Raw genomic sequence first — 26706 nt, 5'->3', positions numbered from 1 at the left:
GTGTCAGCAATTCTAGTGCTTTCACGCGAACTATTTCGGAAGGGTCTTGGAATATCTTTGATGGGTGTACTTATCTGATATGTGTTGTTGTGATTTCATCCCATGATTAGTCTTCACTCTCGTTATCGTTTTCTCGATGACTCAACAGCGATTCTATTTGTAGTGTGTCATTACCTTTTTTTGATTTTGGAAGAGAATGAAGGTGCTAAATATATGTATGGAAGGTTGAAATTCAGGGAACGAGTTTAAAAGTCATCCTTACGACATTCATGTGTTTACCAAAAGCAAACAATAGACACAAATATTTCAATATTCCTACCTTAAAAGATTGATTGTCACGTGACTAAAGCCTTTTATTGGTTAACTCATTGGCTCAAACTGAGGCAAGCGCGGTATTTTTAAATAAGTTAAAGTTAAAAATAATCTTTTACCAAAAATTTTAAATGTGTTTATGCTGCTTGTTTTGCTTTTGTGCTTAAGTCTTTGAACTCAGCAGTGTTTAAAAATCTGTAAGTGTTAAGTTATTAAAAAATAAATCTGTTATTTGTTTTACATTTACTTCTGTAGTATGTTTAACTAATATTTTATGTGTAGGCAGTATATATGTTATCTGTTGCTACCATTCGACCAATGTTATGGAGGATCCTCTTGGTAATACGCCTGTTGATCTTTTATTTCATAGTAAAAGATTAATTAGAAATGTGCTTCAACGTTTTGTGTGATGAATAAAAATACCTATTTACATTCTTTTACATACTTAACGACAAATTTGTATTCTGGGCTAATTCTTTATGAATTTTTCTGTATAATACAATTAAAATTTTATTTTTCTGTATAATTAAACTGGCATTTTTCTGTGTAATTAAAATTGTATTTCAAATTGTGTAAAAATTAATAAAACTTTTATATTGTATGTTCGGGCGTTTTGTAACCCGCGCGCTCTGCGTCTTAATTTTACCGAAGCAATTAGTGCGCTATCCTTCTCTTTCCCTTGACGCGCCGCCACCTTTTTGAGAGCTGAGTTTTCGCCACGCCACCTGTTTTTCTCTATGGCGCAACAGGCCGCGCGGGCCTTGGTCATTAGCGTCTCAACTGGGGGAGAGGCATTTTCGGCGTCCCGCGTGTTTTACTGTAAACGAGCGTGCGACGAATTAATCGGATAACCAACAAATGTATGCGAGTGCCCAGGTGCTGAGATAGAATAGTAGTGTGAGTGAATCGTGTGTGTGTTTGGCGTTACTCGGTGAGAGAAGGTGTCCACGGGTAATCGTGATCATCTACGGCGAGCGCAACGCGGAAACAGAGTGTTGCCCTTCGTCCAAGCGTTTGGCAGCTCGAGACGTCGGGACGCGCTTGGACAGCCAGGTCTCGAATCTCCTGTGCGCTCCCGAGCCCCCTGCGGCACTTCCTCGACACCCATCCTCTGCGGTGCGGTGTTGGAGTATTTATTGTACGGACGGCGCAACTGAGGTAAGAGAGCTCTCTTTAGGTACTAAAGGATCCTCGCGAATCGTGTAGCGCGTTATCTTGTTACGTTGCGAGCGAAGCGTGTAAGGCGTAGCATTAAGGATACTTATTTCTTACAATTATAATTGTTCTGTACCTTTTTATTGATTGATTATATAAAAATATTACGCTTACCTTGGCTTTCTCTCAACCCGCGAGAGTTTTATGCCTAGGTAAGTAGTGTCATTCCGCGAATAATTGTTGTTTTTATTTATAAAAGAACCCGCTCTCACTCATCCATCCTATCTTTTATCACCCAGAATACTATAAACTAGCTGCATATGTTCGCGTTGTCTCAAAGGAGAGTTGACCTTATTCATTGTATTTAACAATTATATTTTTTTATGATTCTTCAAGGCTTAAGTACACAAAAATATTCTGTATTATAATTTTTAGCTGATCAAACTATTTTATTTACTCACATATGTTACATTTTTTCATGCAAACTTTATATGGACCCATAAATAAAAAGTTTATATTTTACTCTTTATTTTTTATATCATGCAGATGTTACATCAGTAATAGTTTTAATAATGTCATTGCATTACTAAGATATACGGTTTATGTCATGTTTACAGCAAGAGTACACTGGTTTTTTTCTTAATAATTATATATTTGCACTTTACAAATATTTAGGATCAACTAATACATGCAAATAAACTTTATTTTAAAGAAGAGTTTAGTTATGGCGTTAACAAAAAAGCTTTAACAGAAAAAAACAATAATGGTAACTGACTTCTACCAAAAGAAACAGAACGATATAAATCTTTATCACGCAATCTTCTCTTCGGTGTACGCACACCCTCCAACAGTCTCACTGTTGGCATTTTGTCTATAGAGGCATCCTCAACGATGCAGTTAGACTCTTTGCACATGAGTACAATAGGACTGGTTGAAATATATATAATGAATTACGGTAATCTCAATTTTTTTAAGTTTTTAATATTATAAGTTGTAATATCTTACCGTCATGCTTTATCTCTCCAGTAACAGTTACATACACTCTTTTTTCCAAATTTATTTCAGAATAATTCGACACGTTAATAGTTATTTTATATACTCCATCAGTTATGGCACCACAACCATACGTCGAGTTATCGAAGTGACTAGGGGAGGAAGCAAACTTAGGTTTGATGTATCCTGAAATGCCTAACGTAATTAATTTTTTTAGCAAGGAGATTGAGTTTGCAAGTAATTGAAATTTTATTTTTGAAAGACGTTTACTTACTCACAAGACCTTCAGCATCCTTTATCGTTTCAAAATCTACTTCCATAGGTTCAATAATAATTTCTTGTGCAACTTAATGATATCCCATAAATTCTAGAACTGTATTACTCTGAATTATTAGCTCCAAAGATACAAGTTTAGCCACCTCTTTCGAATAGGTCATTTTCATTGATTTGACGTGACCACCATCCATATGAATAATCTAAATTGAATATTCCATAATGAAAATACTTTAGAAATCAGTATCATATAGTTATGTACTGTAAATTTACCATGTGGATTTGTGTATTATTTTTGAATTTTTTTATGAAGTCGTCTCCCCACATTCAGCAGACGATTCTTTTGTCAGTTCCGTTGTTTAAAATGAATTTCATCACCTTATACTTCTTCATAAAACCAATTTCCTGAGCTCCATTAATCTTATCAACAAAGCCGATGATCTCGCTACCAAAAATTGAATAAAGTCAATGTTGTTCATGTAAGCCGATTAAGTTTAAATTTAATGAACTTACGCAGTCTGATCTTTATCTGTAAGCTCATCAAAAACAACGTCAGGGGAGTAGACAATAACAATTTTTAAGCACTTTGAACTCACTGAAAAATACAATACAGAATAAATAAGTATTTTACAGCACTAATATACATAAAGATCAAGTATGTTGAAATAATACTCTACAGTATTTATACGAAACGTTCTCATGCATTTCTACGAAAAAGGTATATAAGAAATTCTTAACCTTCGATGGTGTTTTTTAATATTAGACATACAACATAGTGAAAGTTAAAAAAAAACCTCGAACAATATTATACATTAAAAAACACTTACGTACTTTTAATTACATTTACTAATATTTTATTTGCAATGTCACAATATAAAAAAAATAATGTCTTTACCTTTTTCCAGCTGAAACTCACGTGCTACTTAACTTAAGTCACAGCTAGGGTTGACTTTAGGATGCATTTAGACTATGCGGAACTTGCATGCGGAGTGACGCATGCGAAACTTTTTCGGCCAATTTGAGAGTCTCCGCATCCGTCGCTTCGCAAGCGTTTTGTGTCCCCCATTTACACTATGCGTAACGTTCCGTATGGAGCGCCATTTAAGCCCGTGAGTGCGAGATAGTAGAATATACACCTTTTGTCTCGCTTACTCTCATGGGCTTAAATGGCGCTTCGTACGGAACGTGACGCATAGTGTAAACGGGGGACACAAAACTCCTGCGGATGCGGTACATGGCTTGTGTACATAATCACACAAAAGTTGACAAAAAGTTAAAAAAAATGCCTAGTACAATTGTCATCTTGTCAAAAAGCATTGAAAAAATATTTACGATATACTTGAAAACTCCCTTGCTTAATGATAAAAAACAAAAGTTACGGTTGATTTGTTCGTCTTGAATTTGATGTATCTCAATTGAATACTTAACCTGTATGGTGCAAGATATCAACAAACTCGTGACATATGCGGAACAAAACTAAAATCATGCAGAAACTTTTGGATTGCAAAGTAACGGATGCGGAGAATCTCTGATTGGCCAAACAAGTTCCGCACGCGTCGCTCCGCATGCAAGTTCCGTATAGTCTAAATGCACCCTTACTTGGAGACATGGGAATTATGCGGAACTAAGCAGGGTTGGTGCAGAATCAGACAGGAGTACTCTCTAAAGCCAACTTCATACACTCTAGAGCATACTAATAGTAGGCTCTGGAGAGACTGAAGTTAGCTTCAGGGAGCAGGCTGTATGATTCTGTACCAAGCCAGAGAAGGTATCACACTCAGTAAAAGTAAAATCTCTCTAAACTACACGTGTAGTAAGTGTATTACACGTGTAAGAAAGCCTTGTACAGATACAACGCATTGATGACACAAGGCTTTCTTATACGTGTAATACACCAACTACACGTGTAGTTGGGGTGGGTTTCATTTTTACTGAGTGTAATACCTTCTCTGGCACCAACCCTGGAACAAAGCCCGTATTGTGTCCGTAGTCTAGGTTATTTAGCATGTTATTAATGTAGAGGAGTAAGTACAAAGCTAGCGCCACGACCGAGGACTACGGTAAACCTTACTTTTGAAGCTTGGGCTAAAATTTGAAGTCGTTACTTATTTCTCATTTCTTGATTCTCATTACTCATTACTTGATTCTTGTATTTCTACAATAATTAACATAAACAAAGTCTTAACGAAAAAATATATATATATATATGTGTGTACAAATTTGTATACCAGATGAAAACAACGTTATAAGTTAAGGTTAAGATCCATTTATTGCAATGATGAAAAATAAAAAATGATAATTGAGAAACAAGTAATAAGAATGAAGAAATAAGTAACGACTATAAATTCTGGCGTTGGAGTCAGGGTTTGAAGTTTAGGGGCATAGTACGTAATTTTTCTGCGAGTCTTAACAAACCAACTATCATCTCAAATAAAACTAAAAACGTCTTCAAGATAAAATTTAGTTGGTGATATGCCACAGAAAAAATTACGTACTACCATCTTATCAATGATTGTCTCATCAGTATAATTTTACTGGCACAGACAATAGACCTTGATGTTAAATTCTACTGACGAGTCGATCGCTGCACTTGATTATTCATTAAGCACCTGGGGCTTTTTTACGACTTTTGATATCTCGCAAAAATAAGCGTTTTTTTCGATAACTCCTGTTCTGCGCATGCGCACAACCGCTATTTAGTAGAAATTATCATAAAAGTCTCTCACTTTTGGGAGATATCAAAAGTCGTAATAAAACCTCCAAAGATTTGATTGAGCTCTTCAATTCAAGTTTTGACTGTGACATAACTTTAAGTGATATGAATATCAGCGTCCTCAGCAATGCCCAGCAATGCCCAGCAATGCCAAAGGGCATGGGATTCCATAAATACTTCTAATTGGATTGCTAACATGTACCTTGGGAGTGCTCACAGAGTTCTATGCGCTTTGGCATCGGCCAAAAGACACAAGATTTTTTAAGGAATCCTCAAAGGAGTTCTGACCATAGCAATTGAAGTGATTACAGTATTATATACAACACTGACAACAACACTGACGAACAAGTTTCAAAACCGTTACAAACTGTTCAAGCCACCACCTGCCACAGGTAGAGTGACAGTGATATGTAAGCCCGATCGCGTGTATGAAAGTGCTCAATCAGACCCCTATGGCTCAATCGAATACTTTGATATCGCAATTGAGTTCAAGTTTTAACTGTCAGATTATTGAAGGGGTATACAAAAAAGTGAAAAAAATGTAGCGTACCTCTACCAAGGGTTGTAGTCAAATTCTGATTATCAAAATGTAAAGTTTCTACAACTATGAGAATTTTCAAAAAGTTTACAATACAATTATTTTATTTCAAATTATTTGACAGTTGTGTCACATTCTGGTAATCTTAGAAGTTGGTTTTGCGTTACGTTTTAGATTAGGAGTATTTTACACTACTGTCAAACTTGAAATGGAATCGCATATATAGGATTACTCATAATAAGTTACTGATTACAATTAAGGGATTGATTCAGTGTATTTTGACATAGAACCGAGTTCGAGAGCACAGCGTCGCATTACGTAGACACTAAGGTGCAACACTGCAACTGTTGGACACTACATCGTCCTGAAAAGGTTACTCACCATCCCCCAGGGGTGATATTCTGTGACTTAGCTAACTTGTACGACTACGCAAGACCCCTTACATACGAATCTCAGGTGAGATCTCATCTCCAAATCTCACCTGAGAAGTAAAATTCCTTTTTTTTGCTTATTTAGACGTTTTCAACGATTTTAAGTCGATTCCTGACATTTTGAAAAAATAGGAACTTATGAAATTTTTTATGAATTAAGACTTAGAAAAATTCGTGGTGAATTTAAAAAAAAAATTTCCAAGTCTAAAATTTTTTAAAATTGTCAGGAATAGACCGAGGATGGTTAAAGATGTGTGAAAAACAAGAAAAGGCATTTCACTTCTCAGGTGAGATTTTGAGATGAGATTATACCTGAGATCTCACCTGAGATTTGGAGGTAGGGCCACAGTTCCACGCCACTTTTATCTATGGAATTCCCCTTTGAAAGACAGATTAAGACGTTTTCAAGATACAAATCAGTTACGTGGTCAGGGGCCAAATTCTCAAATTTGGTATCAGTTCAGTTCGTAACTAATACCATGCTAAATGTACATTTATTTACAGAGTGTACGTGACATATGGGTATACATTTACAGTTACGAACTGAACTGATACCAAATTTAAGAATTAGGCCCCTGGTGTGAAACCGTGGTATGGTGTGGTCGTAGAAGTTAGCTAAGTTACGGAATACCACCCTTGTAAACTTTCAGACTTATAGATTCTGTATTTTGATAGACTAAGCAGGGTTGTTAGTTAAGGTTTAGTATACATACGCACGATTTCTTGCTTAAAACAGCGTTAAGGATGTAGGTAGAGGTTGAGTCAATATTACTATCTTAAAGTTATTAAGTGCGAAAATATGTCAAAATAAATACACAAACTTTTAAGCGCAACGTTGTACGTAATGCCTTGTTTTATCAAAAGCATATGGTAAAGATGCCTTGAGACGCTTTAAAGGCTAAAATAATCATATATCGTCAGTGTCTAGCACCCTAAAGATTTTGACACTGTAAACTGGTTCGTGAAAAAACCTGTAGGGTACTAGAAACCAATAATAAAATTTCATTTCAGTCTCTAAAGCGTCTCAAACAGTCATTATCATACAATTTCAATAAAACAAGGCTCCGTCTGCAACGTTGCATTCAAAATTTTATGTAATTATTCCGCAAAATCGAAACAATTACGCTCTATCTACAGTACGTTTAAGAAACGCTCACTGAATCCCTAACTCTACTCCTCACATTTTTTCAGGAAAAGTATCGTACGTATGTATCCTAAAGCAGAGCCAGCGTTGACATTATTATGAAAGTATGTAGGACTACGTGTACTTTACGTGTGTTTACACACAATACACTTAAAGTACAGGTAAAACACGTGGATGTTACACACTGCATAAACCAACGCAGAATAAGGCCCCTGACCCCTGAACCATAGTTTATAAGCTGAACTGATACTCGAAAGTCAAAGCTCGAATACAGACTATGTTTCGAGTTTCAACTTTACCTATATTTTATTTGGTGTATAAGGCTTAAGTAAACTGTAATATTACATTGACATTGACATGAGTTTAACAGTTTCACTTGATTAATTTTTCTTTTGTAAACCTACTTATCATCTACACTTATTTGCAAAAAAGTTTTTCAATATATAAGACTTAGCTTGCATAGAAAAAAAATTATACAAACTGTTATGTAGTAATTGCTGGAAAATATTGGGAAAAACCTTTAACAGCTTAAAATATAATATAAAATACGTTTTTTGCAGCTGCTTTCGTTGTATAATTGATCGCAATGCACCAGTAAAAATTATTTCACTTATCATTGTTGATATCCAGGAAATGAATCGATACTATCAATAAGGTAAAATAGCATATGTTGTTTTAACTATCTTTCTTTTTTTTGAGTAGTGTTGCAAAACTAATGCAGGCTTAAACTGTTAAGCCCTTAAAACCTATTTGGATCTGTGGCTTAACCGCAGATGTGACTCACCCCAATAGAATGAAACTGCCTCCAAGATAATCAAATTAACTTCGTGGAAAGTTCTGGACTAAAAATAGTTTGCATTAGATGCATTAGAAATGGAGGGGGATGAAAGGGAACGTTATAGAATATAGGAAAGAACAAAAAACAAACGAATAATAGGGTATTTTGATGGGGATGGGTGGATGATGGACGGGGATTGAGGGTGCTAAAGGGGGATGGAAGGGAGTTAGAGGCTGAAATATCTACTAGAAATATCTGTGTAATATAGAAAGATGCATATGTATATGTTTAACATTTTTTGAGTATTTGTTTTAGCAACACTTAATTTAATGAGTTATATAATTTGTAATATACACAATTTTCATACATTTAAATATTTTATTGAACATTATTGCATGTAACAGTCAGAAATATCACTTGATTACAACAGAGTTAGGAATAGTTAGTAACAAAAATAAGTGTTCAATAATTGTATCTTACAGAGCAGAAAATAATATAGAATAAAAAAAAACTTTTCGTATTTTGACTATTTAAACGAAAGTCAATGAACTGTCATAGCTAGAAATAACCTGTCTTCTCTGGTCTAGGCAAAAAAAAGTTAAATAACATACAAACTATAGAAATGGTGTCTTGAAAACTTTTTAAAAGAACTCGATAAGCACTTATAAATAAAGGGGTTTAAGTGTTGGTTACTAGTATCTAAAAAATCGTTAGATGTTAATTTTTACGTCTTCAAATAATAAGCAACTGTTATAGGAAATTCATATTTTTATCATAATTTAAATTTAAATTCATGATACCTGTTAAAGAGGTTGGGTATATTTGTTATTTTTAATATCCTTTGTGTTAAACTTCAATAAAAAAATCAATATTCTTTTCTATAACATCAGAAGTTTAATGTCACTTGCCATCATGTGATACCTTCTTAAGTAAAGCTCAACACAAACACTTGAAGCTGCACTTAATAATTCGAAGTATAAGTAAGCAAGCTTACACAAACAACTTTTCTGGGGTGCAAAATTGACTACGATTACGCACGTGCATGCTCATGACACACACACACACATGAACCTAACAGTATTAAAGCTACTACTGCGGTGAAGCAACTCATACTTTCATTTTACAAAAGAAGTTTTACGAATAACATGCTTTCAAATAATTTTTATCATGATTCATAATACATTTGAAAAAAAATGGATGTATTATTTCAACTGTTGTTTGTGTAACACTACAAAGATAAAAGCTAATAGACCTTTTCATACCTTCAGAAATTCATTGTCACTTGCCATTATCTGATGCTTCCTTAAGTGTAGCTGATTATAAACACTTGTATCTGTACACAATAACGTGAAGTATGAGTGTGCGCACATATTCAAACATATTCACTGCAGTAAAGAATTTTCTACATATATATTCCTACATTACATAGTTGTAAGGGCAGGGCTTTCAACAAAATTTAATAACTATTATTATTTATTAGAGATTTATTAAAATTACTAAAAATTTTCGAACACTTATTGTTTATTTTTTATTGTTCCAATATTTTTAAGCAATCATTTTTTCTATTACCAAAATCTAATAAGAACGATAAAAAGTTACTGTATATTGTTCTTATATTTGTTTCTGAATGTAAGATTTTAAATAAATCATAAATTTTTGAGTATTTAAAGTCCTTTCTGTTGGGTTAAGTTTATTACCATATTTAACTGCATGTACAATTTGACGAAAACTACCTCCGAAAATAATCAATTTTTTCTTAAAACAGTGTGTTTGTATTACACAAATCCTTTAAAGTTTTTTGTCAACTATTTCTAAGGCTTTTTTCGTATCATAGAAGCTTTATCCCAAATTATCACGTCAACCTCTCGTAGTTTTAGTTTTATCTGATTCCAATTGTAAAAAAAAGTACTTCCAATTGAATTTTAATCCAACAGTTATCTTACAGTTCTGTGGCTTGTTTTATTTTTGTAAACATTTCATATAAGAAGTTTTATTAGAACCACCAGGACCGTCAATAAAAAAAATTGTTTTTAAACTTAGTGACTTATTTGAAAAATAAGTTTTTGATTATTATTTAAGTTAAAAAACAATTTATTAAAACTTTATTTGTAAGTTTTACTTTCAAGTGTGCCTTTAAAAAATTCTTCTTCTGAGTGTCTCTGATTGGTTTTGGTAAAACAAAATCCATGCAAGATCTTTCATTAGAAATAAAGATTTAATTTAAATGTGAAAGAGCTGTGTTCTCATTATCTTAACAATCTTTAACGAAAAACTTGTTATATTGTAGCCAAATTATAAGGATATATTATTTATACATCATAATAACACTTATTGACAGTGAATAAGATTTATTAGGTAAGTGTTTCTGATTTTCAAATCGAAATACAACATTTTTTTTTTTTCTTTCTTTGCTGACCAGTGAGATACAACCATTAATTCCTCATTTGATTCACAACTGTTTATTACTTTGAAGTATGTTCTTAGTATTTGTAAATGTAATATGCTATAAGATATAATAAAGCATTTTAATGTATAAGAAATTGTTTAAATCATCAGTCATTTAACGTATGGAATTTTAAATATATAAAAGAAAAAACTGTTTCAGAACGTATTAAGTAGTTAATGATTTTACTAGATCAGATTCTTAGATAGTGGTATGTATATGATACTGGTAGGTATTTTTTTTTTTTTTTTTTTTTATTCATCATCGCCCGTAGGCTTAGACATGGCATTTCTTGTGCCATTTGCTTGTACTTCAATATACGAGTATGGTGTAGTGGAGTAATAGTAAATGGGATTCACTAAATGGGATTTACTGGACATAAGATCATGTAAACAATTTATGGATCTACCTTAAATATGGTCTTTATATCGCTGCTGGACCATTGCTAATTATTATTCTTTTGAGTTGTCGAAGAATATGACATTAACAAAGCAAAAGGACCAGACTGTACCCTCGCTCGAGACCTATTATTCGGAGTGGAATCAAGGCAGTTCTCTTAAATACGATGATAATGGTGTGGAGAACAACTTAAAAAATTTTGAAAGTTTTATTCCAGATAAACTTTTTATTCACAGATGGAAGCAAAAACAACAGAGAAAGGAGAGTGGTACCACCAGCTTATTATATGAGTAAATTAAAAAAAAATAATTTTTTTTAAACTAAATTCAAGGCTTTCTTTTTATCTAATAATGTAATGTACGTAATTGTTAAGTGTTGGATTTGTTACGCTAAATCAAAAAATTCCACAGATCTTACTGCTTTAAATAAGTCTTTTACTTGACTCCGTACAATTTCATCACCTTCACCATTAACATCAACAGTTTTAGGTTCAGAGCTGATAACGAACGTTTTTTACAATACTAATTATTGAACACCAATCAGCCATACCACAGTATCAGGTAAATTTAAATCAACTTTTAATTTTAACAATATTTTTATCATAATTATCACATGAATGCTACTTCGTCTATTAAATCATGATAAATTGTTTTGTTGACTTAATTTTTCTAACACAACTGAAAATAATAATGTTTATAATTCGTACGTATAGAGATGTATAGATAAGAGTGATAAACGATATCTTATTTTACTAACTTGTGCTTTTTTTAGTTTTTTAATCTAGAAACTACTCCAATGAAGCAACAAATCTCAGCTAGAGAACGTGTACACAAAACTTGATGGGAGTCATGGAACTATCGAATTCGTCTTAATGATGATCCAAAGGATAAGGACAGTGATGCTAAAAATTCGGTAGCTTCACAAACGGAGCGACTTTGACTGATAGGTCATTGCATTATCCTATACCACAAAAAAAATAGGTTATTACTAATAGGGGCGAGGACAAAAGAGTTTTAAAAAAATTCTAATAAAATAAACAGATGAAGAGAGCCCTCTGTTTTCTACTCCATTTTTTTTTTTACTAACGTTGAATCATCTTATATTTTATTCCATGCACATTCTTAACAACGCATGCACTATTCCAACAAAAAGTATGATTTGACCACCTCACCATGCTATTAAAAAAAAAACTAGACATTAAATAAATGAATTTTTGTACAATATAATTTACAGTTTTTTATTTGTCTAGCAGGAGTTTTTCCATCCACTCTTTATTTTCTGAGCCTTCTATACATATACAACTTGCATTTTTTAATGCCTCTTGCAGTACATGAGTTCGACTTCCACATGATATTATACCTGTACTCCACGCAATTTCATGGCATTTTTATTCTGATTTATTATTTATACAACGTTTTTCAGTACTAAAATCCATCCCATTACATAGTGGTTTAAAATAGTAGACACTAGGTTAAGCATCTTTTTCTTCATAGTTAAAACCTTAAAGATCAATGATAAACTTCACAGTCATCTTCGTAATAAGCACTAGTTCAGAGAATTAATGATTCGTACTTGAGTTGACTTTGGAACAAGCCTTAACTATTTAGCACTTATGTTCTCGCATTTTAATAAGGCAAACAGATGCGTTCATAGCAGTAGAGCAGCAGACAGTAGGGGCTGTGGTGATGCCAGTTCAAGGTGATAATATAATTTCCCATTTAATAAGTATAAAAAAAGCAAAGATAGCTTAGAATACTCGTCAAAATATCACAGGTGAGAGAGCCGTCACTGTGCTGCAGCTCTAATACTAACCACTCCAACGAAACTGGAAGCAAGAAGGTAGTATACCTAGCAAATATCATTGACCTGACTAGAAGGTAGCATTCAGAAGGTACTATTAAGAAGGTAAATATAATATTGGAAGGGTATTATTTACGTAAAAGGTATATGTATGTACGTATTTTTAAACTGTGACATTATTACACTTGATAAAAAGGATTCATTTGCTTTTAGGATAGTATAAAAAATCCCAGACCTATTTATTTATCTTCATGTAAAATGTATATTTCAATTATCTTTTATTTTCTTTGGTCTATCTTATAATCTTTATAATATATTACTTCGTTTTACAGACATCATGAGTATTTAATACTTTTAGCACACCGCAGACTTGCTGCTAAAAGCCTTGAACCAAATTACTGAAGCAGATGATGAAGATCTACGAAGGTATTTGGAGTTGGCCACTTAAAAGCATTAAGAATTGAAAAAAGATGCCTTAACATCATTATCTAGAGGAGAGATGCGATCCTGCTAAATTACTTGGCTATAATTGGTTGACAGTATTTTAGCACTAACAATGTTAAAGTCTGAAGGTCAACTAACAAAGACGATGACGATGGGTTTAATTTAAACATGAAACAGCCTATCATGCATTAGATGGAAGAGTTTTAAAAGAGAATCTCTGGCTGGACACTACAGCAGATAATCAGATTGACAGTTAATATTAAAAAATGTAATCCAATAAAGGTAAATTTATACGTTGAATCACTAAAAGATATAATGATAAGAATAGCATTTGTAAATGTACAAAACAACGATCATGAGTTCTGCATTCCATGGATAACAGTTTTTAGAGAGTAAATCACCATTGAGCATATGAAAATCAACTAATCTTAAATAAAAGAGAGTTCCAATTTTTTGTTAAACAAATCGAAAAACTTGGGAAACAAAATTCTCTCTCTATTAATGTATTAACGTTGTGAAAATATGGTAAAAAGCATACTGTATCCCCATGCCTCACAACCTCCATAAAAAATGACAGTCATATAAACTTACTTTTCTTTCAAAACTTTTACACTGATGAAAATAATGAAGAAGAAGACAATCAGAATGTTCCAAAACTGAAAAATTACTATGTATGGATAAGGAATCTGTCCAGATTAGTGGCAGATCAAGTATGAAAGTCTAACGTGGGACGGCATGTTGAAGTTCACCTAAGTCAAAATAGGGCTGCTCACCAATATGGACATTTTCCTATTCGTAGAGAAAGAGACCATAGAAGGTGTAAGTCAATACTCTAACTGCTGTGCCAAATCTTACAATAAATACATGAAGAAAGATTATAATCCTAAGGAAGAGGACAAGTATCTCATGTGCTCTTATGCAAACAGTTTGTATTAATGGGCAATGACACAGGCATTACTTGCAAGAAATTTTAAGCAGGTTGATTATATTACAGGATTGTACTTCCTTAATATACCAGATAATTTTTATACATATCTACTGGAAGTAGATCTAGGGTATCTAATAGCTATCTATAATGATCATAGGAATTTACCTCTCTGCCCACAACATATGGCTTTGCCTAACTCCAAGCCACAAAAGCTTTGTATCATAAGGAAGGCTACGTCATACGTAACAAGGTATTAAAGCATTATTTAATACATATGGACTAGTACTTGAGAAAGTTCATAGAGTTGTACGTTTTCAAGAAAGTTTATGGCTTGAACCATACGTAGATCTCAACATGGAGAAGAGGAGGCAGAGTAAAAATAGGTTTGAAAAGCTCAACTTTTTTTTCAAACTTATGATTAACACTGTGTTTGGTAAAGTTTGAAAGAATGAGCGTAAATGAACATATGTCAAGCTAGTGAGCAAGTGGAAAGGGTGCTACAGTCTGAAACCACTTATTGCTTGACCAAAATTCACCAGTCACTCAATCTTTAAAAAAATATTTTCAGACTTCCACTATTCATATGTAAGTCAGCGATTTGATGAATTTTAGGTTCTGTATACTGACACAGACAGATTGATATAAGAGATTCGTGGACAAAATGTCTACAATATCATAAAATCGAACATTGAGAGGCTTAATACATAAAATCATCCACTGAATCGTCAGTTTAGTCTACCCTCGGTAAATGAGAAAGTTAGTGGACTGATAAATAGTGAATGCTGTGACAACATCATGACAGAATTCATTGTATATGTGTCCTAAATAAAAAGTTAATTATGAAGGCAAAGGGTTTTAAAACATCTTTTCTGAATACCAAAACTGGCTTTGAAAACTACTGGAACTGTTTCTTCAATAAATCTACAGTTACATGCCAGCCAAACAGTATTCACTCCATTCTACACATTGTCCGTACAAAGCAACATTGGAAAATATTTCTTAGTCCAAAAGATGACAAACATCAGTTACGTAAGGACAGCACAAATATGCTACCATGAATTTATATCTCTCTAGGTGATGAGGTTTCAAAAAAAAAAGGGAAACGTGGTAGGAGAAGAAATGGACGTAGGCAGAGTGAAGAAATAAGAAGAAATGGAAGTAAAAAAAATGGAAGAAGGAGAAAAAGACGAGGAGAAAGAATAGCTATGTCCTCCAGATGAGTTTACTCTATCACTTGACAAGTATTATCTACTTCCAGAAACTTCAGATACTCTACCATTGAGACATGTGTTTATGTATGATAACGTAGACGGAGCTATACTTAAAATACTAATAAAAGGGAAAGTAAGAGAAGTCAATGAGGGAGAGAAAAGGTAGAAAAAGTAAATAAAACAACGGTACATAACGTAGAGGCTAAAAAGTTTGAAAAAGTAAAGTAACTAATGTATACAATCATTATCGTAGGAAGTGGATTTTACCTTACTTAACCAGAAAAAGGTGTCTCAGCAATGGAATAGTAATGTGGAATTAAACTCATACTATTAAGTAGGAAAAGAACTTAATAAATAAGTTTGACATTAGAGGCATTGTCTATAAGATTGCATGTAGGTGTGGTCTGTGTTACATTGGCTAAACTAAGGAATACTTATGCGTGCGTTTGCAAGAATACAAATGCTACATCAAAAACAGGGTCGAAAGATTACCCTGTGTATTCTATTCTACACACAGTCTACAGTCTTTCAAATTTATGATAGTAGTGGTCCTTAATCAAGAGCCTAGAAGATAGAAATGTCAATTTTCTGGAGTTATTTTTATAACGTTATTTAATAACAATATACGTGGACAATTAGGTACACAAAAACTCAACCAATCTTACAAAAATTTTTTACACTAAGGAAAAGTACAAAAAAACTTAAATTGTAGGTTTCCAAAGTAAAATTTTTGTAAGTTAAGTCTTATATTTATTATTTGTACTTTACATACAATTTTACAAATACCTCCTACATCCTTTAAATAGAGTCTTCTTCAATGATTCCTGTTTTCTATGATACATATTTAATGTGTGCACGGATCCGAACTCACTTTTTTGACATTTCTGCTCCCTCCATGTATAATTATTAAAGAAAAACTTTTTGTAGTTTTTATACTTATGATATTACTGATTTTAACCAACACGACTGTCACTGTAACTAAGTCAAGTTATTGTTATATGTGAACAAGATTTGAGGTGCCAAAAGTGTCCCTGTTACGTATTGTCTTTGAATCTACACGATATAATATTATCCTTATGATTATTCGTATGTACAAATTGATTGTTTTACTTTTGTCACAGTTTAACAAAACTTTGATTCAATTAAAATCATAGATCTCTTATCATAAGGAGGCTGTTATCTAGACAGCTTAATATTAATTCGTGTGTAATTAATTATATAAATAATTAGTCATACTTCTCAATACTAAGTTATAATTTTCAATATTATTTATTATGACAAAAAAGCAAGAAAAAGAAGTACATGAATGATTATAATTTCTTATAGTTGTATTTATCTGTGTACTTGAAAATGTGATGAACATATTTATGACTAAAACTCTTTTTCAGAGTATCACAGTTTTACTTTTGTCACAGTTTAACAAAACTTTGATTCAATTAAAATCATAGATCTCTTATCATAAGGAGGCTGTTATCTAGACAGCTTAATATTAATTCGTGTGTAATTAATTATATAAATAATTAGTCATACTTCTCAATACTAAGTTATAATTTTCAATATTATTTATTATGACAAAAAAGCAAGAAAAAGAAGTACATGAATGATTATAATTTCTTATAGTTGTATTTATCTGTGTACTTGAAAATGTGATGAACATATTTATGACTAAAACTCTTTTTCAGAGTATCCATAAATATTTCATAAATTATTAAAGAAGCATACGGAGTAGTAACATGGTGGTTGAACCACACTGGTAAGAGCAGTGGTCATAGCTCTCATCTCTCCTCTTTCATTATTATTTATTTAATATCTGATTTATTCGACTAACTATAACAAAAATCGTCTAATCTTTACCACTTAGCATAAATTTTGGTACCATATTTTTTTATAACTTCTTTTATAAGTTATATGTCTGAATATTTAACTCTTATTTCTAAAAGCCGATCATAATATATAAATTTATTTATTGTATGCAGTAGGAAGAAGGGGATGTTGTCTTTTTCCTCATTTAGTCTTCTAAAATAACATGAGAAATCTAAGAGAACACCGCTTTAAAAGTATTTATTTTTTCTCCCAAGTTGACTTTTTTTCATTCAATGAGTTTCTTAAATGATTAAACAGTAGATTTAATGTAAGAAGTTTATCCATAACAACTGTTTTTTTTTTTTTATCAAAAAAAATAATATTTATGGGACCATCAGACTGAAAGGCAGGTGCGATATGGCACAATTTTTTATTTTACAAATTATACTGTCCATCTGTGGTGATTTTTTATCCAATACCAGAACGACTTCGGCTACTACCTTCAGTTTTACTTAATTTACGTCCTAACACGTCAGTGCTCATAGTGTTACTAACTTTAATGTACACATGCGTTAGTCTTAATACCCTGCCTAACGTAACTATTTAATGATAGATAAGATCTAATTATTATGGCTGTAGTTACTTGCTGATATTTCAGCTATGAGTAATCAAAGGTGGTTAACTAACTCATTCGGGTCAACCCAGTGCCCATCATCCACTTGTTGGAGCATGTTAGTTGTTAAGAGTAATTAGACTCAAATTTGGTAATGTGGAGCATGACTATTTATTTATAATTAAATAACTTACTTAAATATTTTGCTGTTCCTCTCGCAGCCTCTTCAGGATTAATATTAATGGAGGTGCCAAGACAACACGCATTATGGACATCTATGGTGCCTATTACTTCGTCCACATATCGCAACTCCTTACTCAGTTTTAATAACAGTCAACTTCTTGAAAATGAAGTTATAAACATATAAATGTTTTAAAAAGTCATACTCAGACTGTTCTGGCAAGTAAAGTATAAAAGCTAATGCGATATGTGGACGAAGTCATAAGCGCTATAAGTGTCCATAATGCGTGTTGTCTTGGTACCTGCATAAATATTAATTCTGAAGAGGCTGACAGAGGGACAGCCAAATATTAAGTTACGTTATTTAATTATTAATAAATAGTAATGCTCCACATTACCAAGATTGAGTCTAAATACTATTTGATGATAAAGGAGCAAGTCAAGGGAGCTTACACATATGTATAAACGTGTTACTCATTGTTCAAGCAGTTTTAAAGTGAGGTTAAAATGATTATTTCCTCTTTTCATTTTTATTTTCAATAATACTAAACATGAGCCAGATGATTTTATTAAATTTATTACTACTATGCAGTTAGATCCATTTTTGCTATATCTTTCTGAGTGCATTTAAAGTATTGAGACATATAAAATATTTTTTGAAATCATCTGTAGTAATGCGAGATGTATCAAAAAAATTTTTCACATGTTGTTTTATGAATCTTATGATTATTGGAAATTCCAACTCATCTTTTCTGATTTGATTATTCTTAAAATATATAGGTGAATCACAGAGCATGTACATTTTATCTTCTTTTCAAAGCTTATACACTAAATCTTATAAATGTTTTTGATTTTTATTAATCTATCAACGTATGTTATGGATGTTCTCTCACTAATATAGTTTTAAATGATACTATTTATTTCATTGCTTCATTGTCATCATTATCTCTTTGACTAGCAGGAGACTCAAACATTGAGTCCTCATAGTAATGATATAGTAATACGTGGTTTTTTTTTTTTTTACTGATAGCTTATTATTTGCATATGATTTTTTTAACTACTTATGAACTCCGTAATGCTTTTTTGTTTGTTTAAGTAACAATTTTTCCAAACAATCAGTAATTGGCTTAAAAAAATCATGACTGTCCTAACAGTTTTAGCAATCTACAGCCACCTATCGATTGAGTAATGTACTTAGGAGTAGACAAGATGACGTACAGTCATGAAAAATATTAAAACTTTAATTCTCAGAACGGTGGTCGTTTCTGTTTCAAATACCTATCATGAAAATTGTTAAAGTACATAAGATAATGTTTTAATGTGATTGTTCATTCAGTCTTTAAAAGTCATGGAAGAACCAGTGACACATAGTCTGTCGGATATTTCTTTCATACAAAAAGCGCAGTGTGTTCCACCTGTCAAGTTATCCCCAAAGCATAGCTATATTCTTGGCCTAGTTGAGCTTTTAACGTTTAATTTAATTCCAAATTTTTATAAAGGTAATAATAAATGAATTCTGTGTAGGTGATAAAGTGGTTGTATTATCGACGGGCAGATATAAAATTAAAGTTATTGAGTCATTTCTAGTTGAAGTAGTACAGTCTGAAAATATAAGTATCACTATTAAACCATACAATAATATGCTTCACAGCGTTATAAAGTATGGTCACACCATCGATTTTAGACCAAAAGATTCTATATGGCGACTACTTAATTTTACTGAACGAGCTCTCCAAGATAACTTCACCCATACCCCAGACTTACCTGTAGCTATTCTGAAGCTTAACGCATTACGAGTTACGTGAAACATCACCAGTGGAGCCTGTATAAATAATCCTAAATTACATTTTATTTACGAATTTCTTTCAGTCATACCACCAGGGCATGAAATTATTGAGGTCCCTTCACAAATTATTTACTCACAACTAGTTAGTCGTATTACTTCTCTCGTGACAAATCTTACCCGAGATCTCATCTGATATCTCATGTGATTTCTCACCTTAGATCTCAGGTGAGATCTCATGCCAAAATTTCATCTAAGATCCCAGGTGAGATTTCTGAAAGAAAAATAAATAAAAAAATTTTGTGCAACGATTATAATTTATTTATTAATAGAATAATTACCTGAAATATCAACAGTTATGAGAAAAAAAAAAAAATTTCAGATAGTATTCAGGAACATTATTTTCTCTACAAACAATATTTTCTCTCTTAAAGTTACTCGTGAGGGGGCTTTATATCCAAGTAAGGCATACGTTTTTAGTAATTATTATAAATGTTTATTTAAATGTAATTATAAAGGAGAATAACAATATCAAATAGGGAGACTTGATGTGTTGTGAATAAATTATTTTAAAAAAATCCAAATTACTTGCGTGTTTATCATCTTATTTTAAAATAACACTTATAAAAGTTGGAAATCCTTTAAGCTATTCATGTTTTTAAAACTTTTCAAACTTATTATACTCCTTAAAGAATTTCAGATAGAGTAATTACTGTAAATTTTTTGATGATATAATACGTGTGTAATAAGTTAGGTGCAATTGTTTATACGAAACTGTAGGTTTTCACTCGTTTTTTGCATTTTCCAAAAACAATTACATTGACCTTACAAAACATAAATTTTATCAAAAAATTTCCAGTGTTGACTTCATCTGTAAGTAATTACGGAGTATAATAAGCTTTGAAAAGTTGAAATAACATGAATAGCTTTAAGAATTTCCAACTTTTATAAGTATTTTTTAAAATAAAATAATATACACGCAAGTAATTTGGATTTTTTTTAAATAATTTATTCATAACACATTAAATCTCTCTGTTTGATATTATAGTTTTTCTTTATTATTAAATTCAAATAAACGTTTATAATAGTTACTAAAAATTTGTGCCTTACTTTTATATAAAGCCTCATCAAGAGTATCTTTAAGAGAGAAAATATTGCTTATAAACAAAATAATATTCCTGAATATTATCTAGTTGGTTATCTATCAAAATCAAGATTGGGAAAAATTATGTCTATTAATAATTGTATGATTCAGTGGTCAATAAGTAAAACAATAACACATGGTACTTACACTTTATATAGACGTAAATTGTCAGACAAGTCTCTCATCCACTCTGGCCAAGTGGTAAGATGCTTGCCTAATTAACTGGGGGCTTGAGTTCGTGTCCCATGTTAGCCGAATTCTTTTTTTTCCAAAACTGTTGATATGTTAGGTAATTATTATATTAATGTGTAAATCATAATCGTTGCACAAAATTTATTTATTTATTTTTCTTTCAGAAATCTCACCTGAGATCTCAGATGAGAATTGGGCATGAGATCTTAAGTGAGATTTGTCAGGAGGGTTACTACACAACACTATGTATTATTGATCAGTACGGTAATTTGGTTAATTTTCGTGGAAAGATAAAAACAGTAATGTTTTATATCAACTGTCAGTGTAATGAAAATTGTATATCATCATAGAAACTTCATATGCAGTTTTATATGTACTTCCATGATCAGTCTCCTACAAACATTTAAACAACCAACACATTGGAGAGAACTATGAAAGTATTCAAAGCTTACAAGTTAAAACAATTAATTTGTAAAAAGTCTAGGACTAAATATAAAGGACTGTGGTGGAATGTAAGGTGAATATCATTTTTCTTTTTTTGTATTAAAAATGGAAAAGATTCTAAACATTCAGTCCCCTATCACATTTGATGAGTCTATTACACATTATAAGATTTATGGTCATTTACCAGACGTATAGAGATAGATAAATGTGAAAATTTTGGTACAAGAAGCCTTTTTAAAAATTGGCTCACATGAAGGCTACTTACAAAATAATTGTTAAAGTATTTAATGATGGCTACCCTAAATATGTAAAGGTTCCTGTTTGGATGCCGATCGCTAACCCCCTATCATAGAGAATACTACTTCTAAAGTTACATAAAAAATCATATTATAGTATCTATTAGATTGTTTGTCTAATATCAATATAAAAAACTTATTACAATTTTTTTTTATATTACAATGTGGTAATTTTCTGCTGCTTATAATAGAGCACATACATGATAGTTTACAATTTTTTTTAATGTAAGGTAGTTAGGTGGCAGAGCCAAGAAAACACAGTTTATTGTTATAATATTTACTGGAAGCAACGTATACACAACTATAGAAGAAATTGCGTTCTTTCTGCTTGAGTCAGAGTTGAAGTGAAAAAGAATAAGCGAGCAGCACTACTGTAGCAATTAAAGACGTACGACCATAAGTTGATAGCCAAATTGGTATGTAAAATTTTTTACAGTTTTTTCTCATAATTGGAGCATCACATAAGTACTAACAAATAATCAAACGTTGGAATAGTCGTAATAAAACAGAGCAGTCTTATTCAATTTTCAATTGAAGTCAATGAAAGATCTTATCTTTCTCTCATCCCCTAGTTCATCTGGCTGCCTGGAAAAACAAAAACAAATACATTATTAAACACAAATATTATTAATTTATTTGTATTTACATGTGTATGTGTGCGTGCGTATATGCGCACGTGCACGTGTGCGTGCGTGTGTGTGTGTGTGTGTGTGGATGTGGATGTGTATGACTATTGCGTAAGCGTATTGAATTTTTAAGCAATTTCAATGAATACTATCAGTTTTAAAATACAAAGATTAAGTTCATTTTTTATGTTAAAGAAACTGTAGAAACAAACTGGTTAGTTCTAGCTAGGTCTTATCAAGCAATTTATTGAAAAGTCTAGTTATAAATTTAAAAGGTAATGGTCCTGTAAGAATACTTGCTAATTTATCTGTAGTTTACATCCAGCTTATTATTGTTAGTTTCTGTTTGACATATTTTTTTTGCAAAATGTTCTCAAATCTCGGTCACACGCCCTAATCTCTGCCCACCACCAGTTTTTGAACTTGCAATAGTGACCATATTATCACATCTGAGTGTTAAAGAAAGTATGCTTGTTTTCAATGTTAAGTTAATCGAATTATTGAAAACTACGAGTTTCTGATAGGCTTCAGTCATCGTTATATATTTTGCCAAACAATGGATAAAGGACACATAATTTCATTTGTATGTTTTTCATGCCATTGAATCTTTAAATAATCTTACTACATAGACTTGTAGTTATTGGCTTTTTGGATTCAGCAAAGCTTTCATCTCAAGTCTCAAGGTAATATGTGCAAGTATGATAACTTAAGCCAAAATTTATAGTTAATACCCTTAAATCTTTTTTCCTCTCAAGTATCATTAAAAAAAAAAAGTTTTTAATATTATTATGTAATTGAATTTAAAAAAATATGATTTCTATTAAAATTGAGTTAAGTTGTTGCAAAATGTTGATAATATTATAGGCGCCATCGGTGTCCATGTTACTGATATGATGTTAAATTCTGAAGTGGCTGTCAGCAGGACAGTGAAATATTTATGAAATGTTAATAAAATGTTAATAAACAGTCATGCTCCACAATACCAAGTTTTTTTCTTAATTTCAGCTATGATAACTAAGGAGTGAGTGAAAGAAGTACATAGTTATGAACAAATTAATAATACCCTTGAGATATCTAAGAACTTCACAAACCATTCTCCTGTCATCTGCTGTCAGACTCAATGATGCTGACCAGAACATTTACAGCGTTTGTGGTGTCAAGGCAAAAAGTATTGGCTACGTATAGAAAACTTACAACAGCCTCTCCGTACGGGACCCTCAGCTTTGTTTTCACGATAGTTTTAGTTGTTTTGTCAATTGTATCTATAACGTAATTGTCATACAGCTACTGGATAAGGTATTATAGGTAAACGCTAATGGTGCTTATTTTTTAGTTATTCAAAGAAAACTCTTTGCAGCATCAAGATCTATTATTTTTAATACCTATTCTAAATTTTTTTTTTTTTGTACATTATTGGTACTAGCCTGGTCTGGTCTGATCTGGTCTGATTTTGTAAATAGAGTATTCATATCCCTAAATGCTAAATGTGGTTCTTTCATAAAATACTTATAAACAGAATAACATAAGACCTTGAGAAATCATTTTCTAAGTAAAAACACCCTACCCCTTTAAATTCAACAGTAGGCTGACGAATATAAGCGCTAGAAAAAATAAATTTAGAGTAAATTCTAAAAATTTGCTTTTACGAGAACTTAGCATTTTTTTACTGAAAGTTGTGGCCTAGTTATTTATTTTCTTAACATAATTAAGTAAAAAGCTGACACAACAAAGCTTATGCAATACTAAACATACTGCTATCACGAAATATACGTATTATAATTCATGGACTTATTGAAAAGATATTGGAAGGAACAGGCAGGCATTTTCGTGTCCTATGTTGCAAAGCATACGCAAACATCAACTACTGGTATTTTGATGGCAAGCGTTAATTTTACATCATCATTTCTACAAACTTCCATATCGAATGTTATAATCTTAAGTGTTGAATCAATATTTCATTTGACTCCATGAACAATATTCACAAATAATCGTTTGAAATTTAAGCAACATTAGGGAATGTAAACTTGAGAGTGATACCTTTCACTCGAGAGTCATGAAAGACTCACCTCAAACTAATATTTCTTCAGTTTTTATTTGAGCCAAAAAATGTTTTAACCATAAAGTTGGCTGTGAGCTGACTTTTTCCTGTATATTTTTGGGATAAGTACGTTCTTGAAATTGAGCAGAGCTCTCAACACTGTGATATCAATTATAGGTTTATTTAATTTTTTACAGGAGATAGCAATCAGCATTGGGAGTTCTTAGTGCATGCTCAAACTTTACATACAACATCCTAGTTTTAAGACTTTTCTTAAATCTTTGATATATTTTTCCAAACACACAAGCCAGCAGATTACTCACTTTTTTATCAAAAACAGTAGTCTCAAAATTAAACTATCAAAACTTTTTACTTTTTTTTTCATTGTTTTAATAAAGGTTTACTTTTGTAATGTATTCAGGCCAATCCAAATGTTTTACTGTTGAACTTTTCAAGTTTTCTTTTAAAATATTTTAAGTGGTCACACTACTAAGTATACATCTAGGTGCTCCATTTTAATAAGATGTGATGTATGCCACAAGTTGCTTTGTAAAATTTATATTTTTTTTTTTCTAAGAATTTTTCTCATTTACTTCAGTATTAACTAGCCAATACGGTTGTTTGTATTTTACTAAGATAATGACATCATTCGAAATTGGATATGTATCTAATCTTTTCTTATCAAGATGAATGAGAAAACCGTTGTTAACAAACTTTCTTAGTGATACTAAATTTGTTTCAAGATCCTTAGAACAAATAAGATTATAAATTTAAACAAAGTTATTGTTATGAAAAATAACTATATCATTTGTGTTCTCTTTTCCTAATTTTTAAGTATGTGACTAACCTTTTAAGGTACATGACTTACCTTTATCGTTCAAAGTTTTATTTGAGGGGTTATCCTGTCGATTGTCTTCATTGTAACTGTTGTTATTATTTCTTTGATAGCAATTGTTAGGTTGTCTTTGTTAGTTAAATAAATCTTAACCTCTGTATAAATCATTGTTATTTCTTTTGTAATTGAATTTATCGCTATTTGAATTTGAGTTACTTCAGTCATAATGAAAACTATTATGGGTCTTATTATTGTTATTATAATTATTGTGTCTCCAATAACTTTTTTCACAGTAATGACAGGGTTACCTTTGCCAGAGTTATCACCTTTATCTTTATCAGTGCGCTAAGGGTATGAATTGCTGACATGGTTTGTTATCTGCTTGCACTTGTTGCACATTTAAACTTCTATATTTTTGTACGAAAAAGCTTTGAATCTGTGGCCATGCATGCCACATTTTTGATACTTAGTGCGTCAAATATTAGATTCAAAAGTCTTAAAAGGAGAACTGTATTTATTACTGAACGTCTGTGTAGCCTTAATAGATCTTTCAAACCGTACCATTTTAATGTGACACAAGTTATTAGTGCGATTTATTAAAATATTGGATGGTTTAAGTTTAAAGCTTTTTCAAATCTTAAAATTGATAGTTAAATTCGATATTTCTCCTAGATCAATAATCCACAAAACATTATTGGACTTTTATTTCAGGAAAAAGAATCCATAAAATGAACGACACTCATTTTTCTGTGAGTTAACAGTCGAAAGTGTTCATTGTACTTCCGGCCGTCCACTTTGACTCCAATTGTACCAGAAAAAGTAGACTAATTTGTTGAATTTTGTGTTATCTTAATTTAAACAACTGGTATCCGTGAGCGTTTGACTCTAATCTGATTAAGTTGTTAAAAAACATTTATAGTCTTGTTAGTTTGAGGATTTAAGTAAGTTATCATCAGACCAGTATTTACTAATTCATTTTAAGGTGTCGAGCTTAAAAATTTTAAATTGGTTTTAGCTTCAGGCTAACAATCTTATAACTTTTTATAGAAAATTTGGATTTATTTTTTATAAACAAGATCTCAGTGGCCAAATAACTAATCGCATTTTTATTTATCAGATTTTTCTGATGAATAAGCAGAACACTAATGGGGCCTTGAATGATCGAATAAAATTGAGTTAAGTCGATTCTC

General features: G+C 31.7%; 1 protein-coding gene across 1 annotated transcript in view; it reads right to left on the bottom strand.

Annotated features, from left to right (window-relative positions):
- Positions 1–1277: 1277 nt before the first annotated feature.
- The window catches only part of LOC149375792 (uncharacterized), a 63296-nt gene continuing 37867 nt past the window's right edge, over positions 1278–26706 (bottom strand). The window contains exon 7 of the mRNA XM_089596558.1: positions 1278–1423. Coding sequence (XP_089452684.1) covers positions 1278–1423 — 146 coding nt within the window. The remainder of the gene's footprint in view (positions 1424–26706) is intronic.

This window comes from Copidosoma floridanum, unplaced genomic scaffold (genome assembly GCF_036245765.1).
Source record: "Copidosoma floridanum isolate Cflo_tuat_1 unplaced genomic scaffold, Cflo_Japanese_pri ptg000004l, whole genome shotgun sequence".
Classification (NCBI taxonomy): domain Eukaryota; kingdom Metazoa; phylum Arthropoda; class Insecta; order Hymenoptera; family Encyrtidae; genus Copidosoma; species Copidosoma floridanum.
This window is presented reverse-complemented; position numbering and strand designations above follow the sequence as displayed.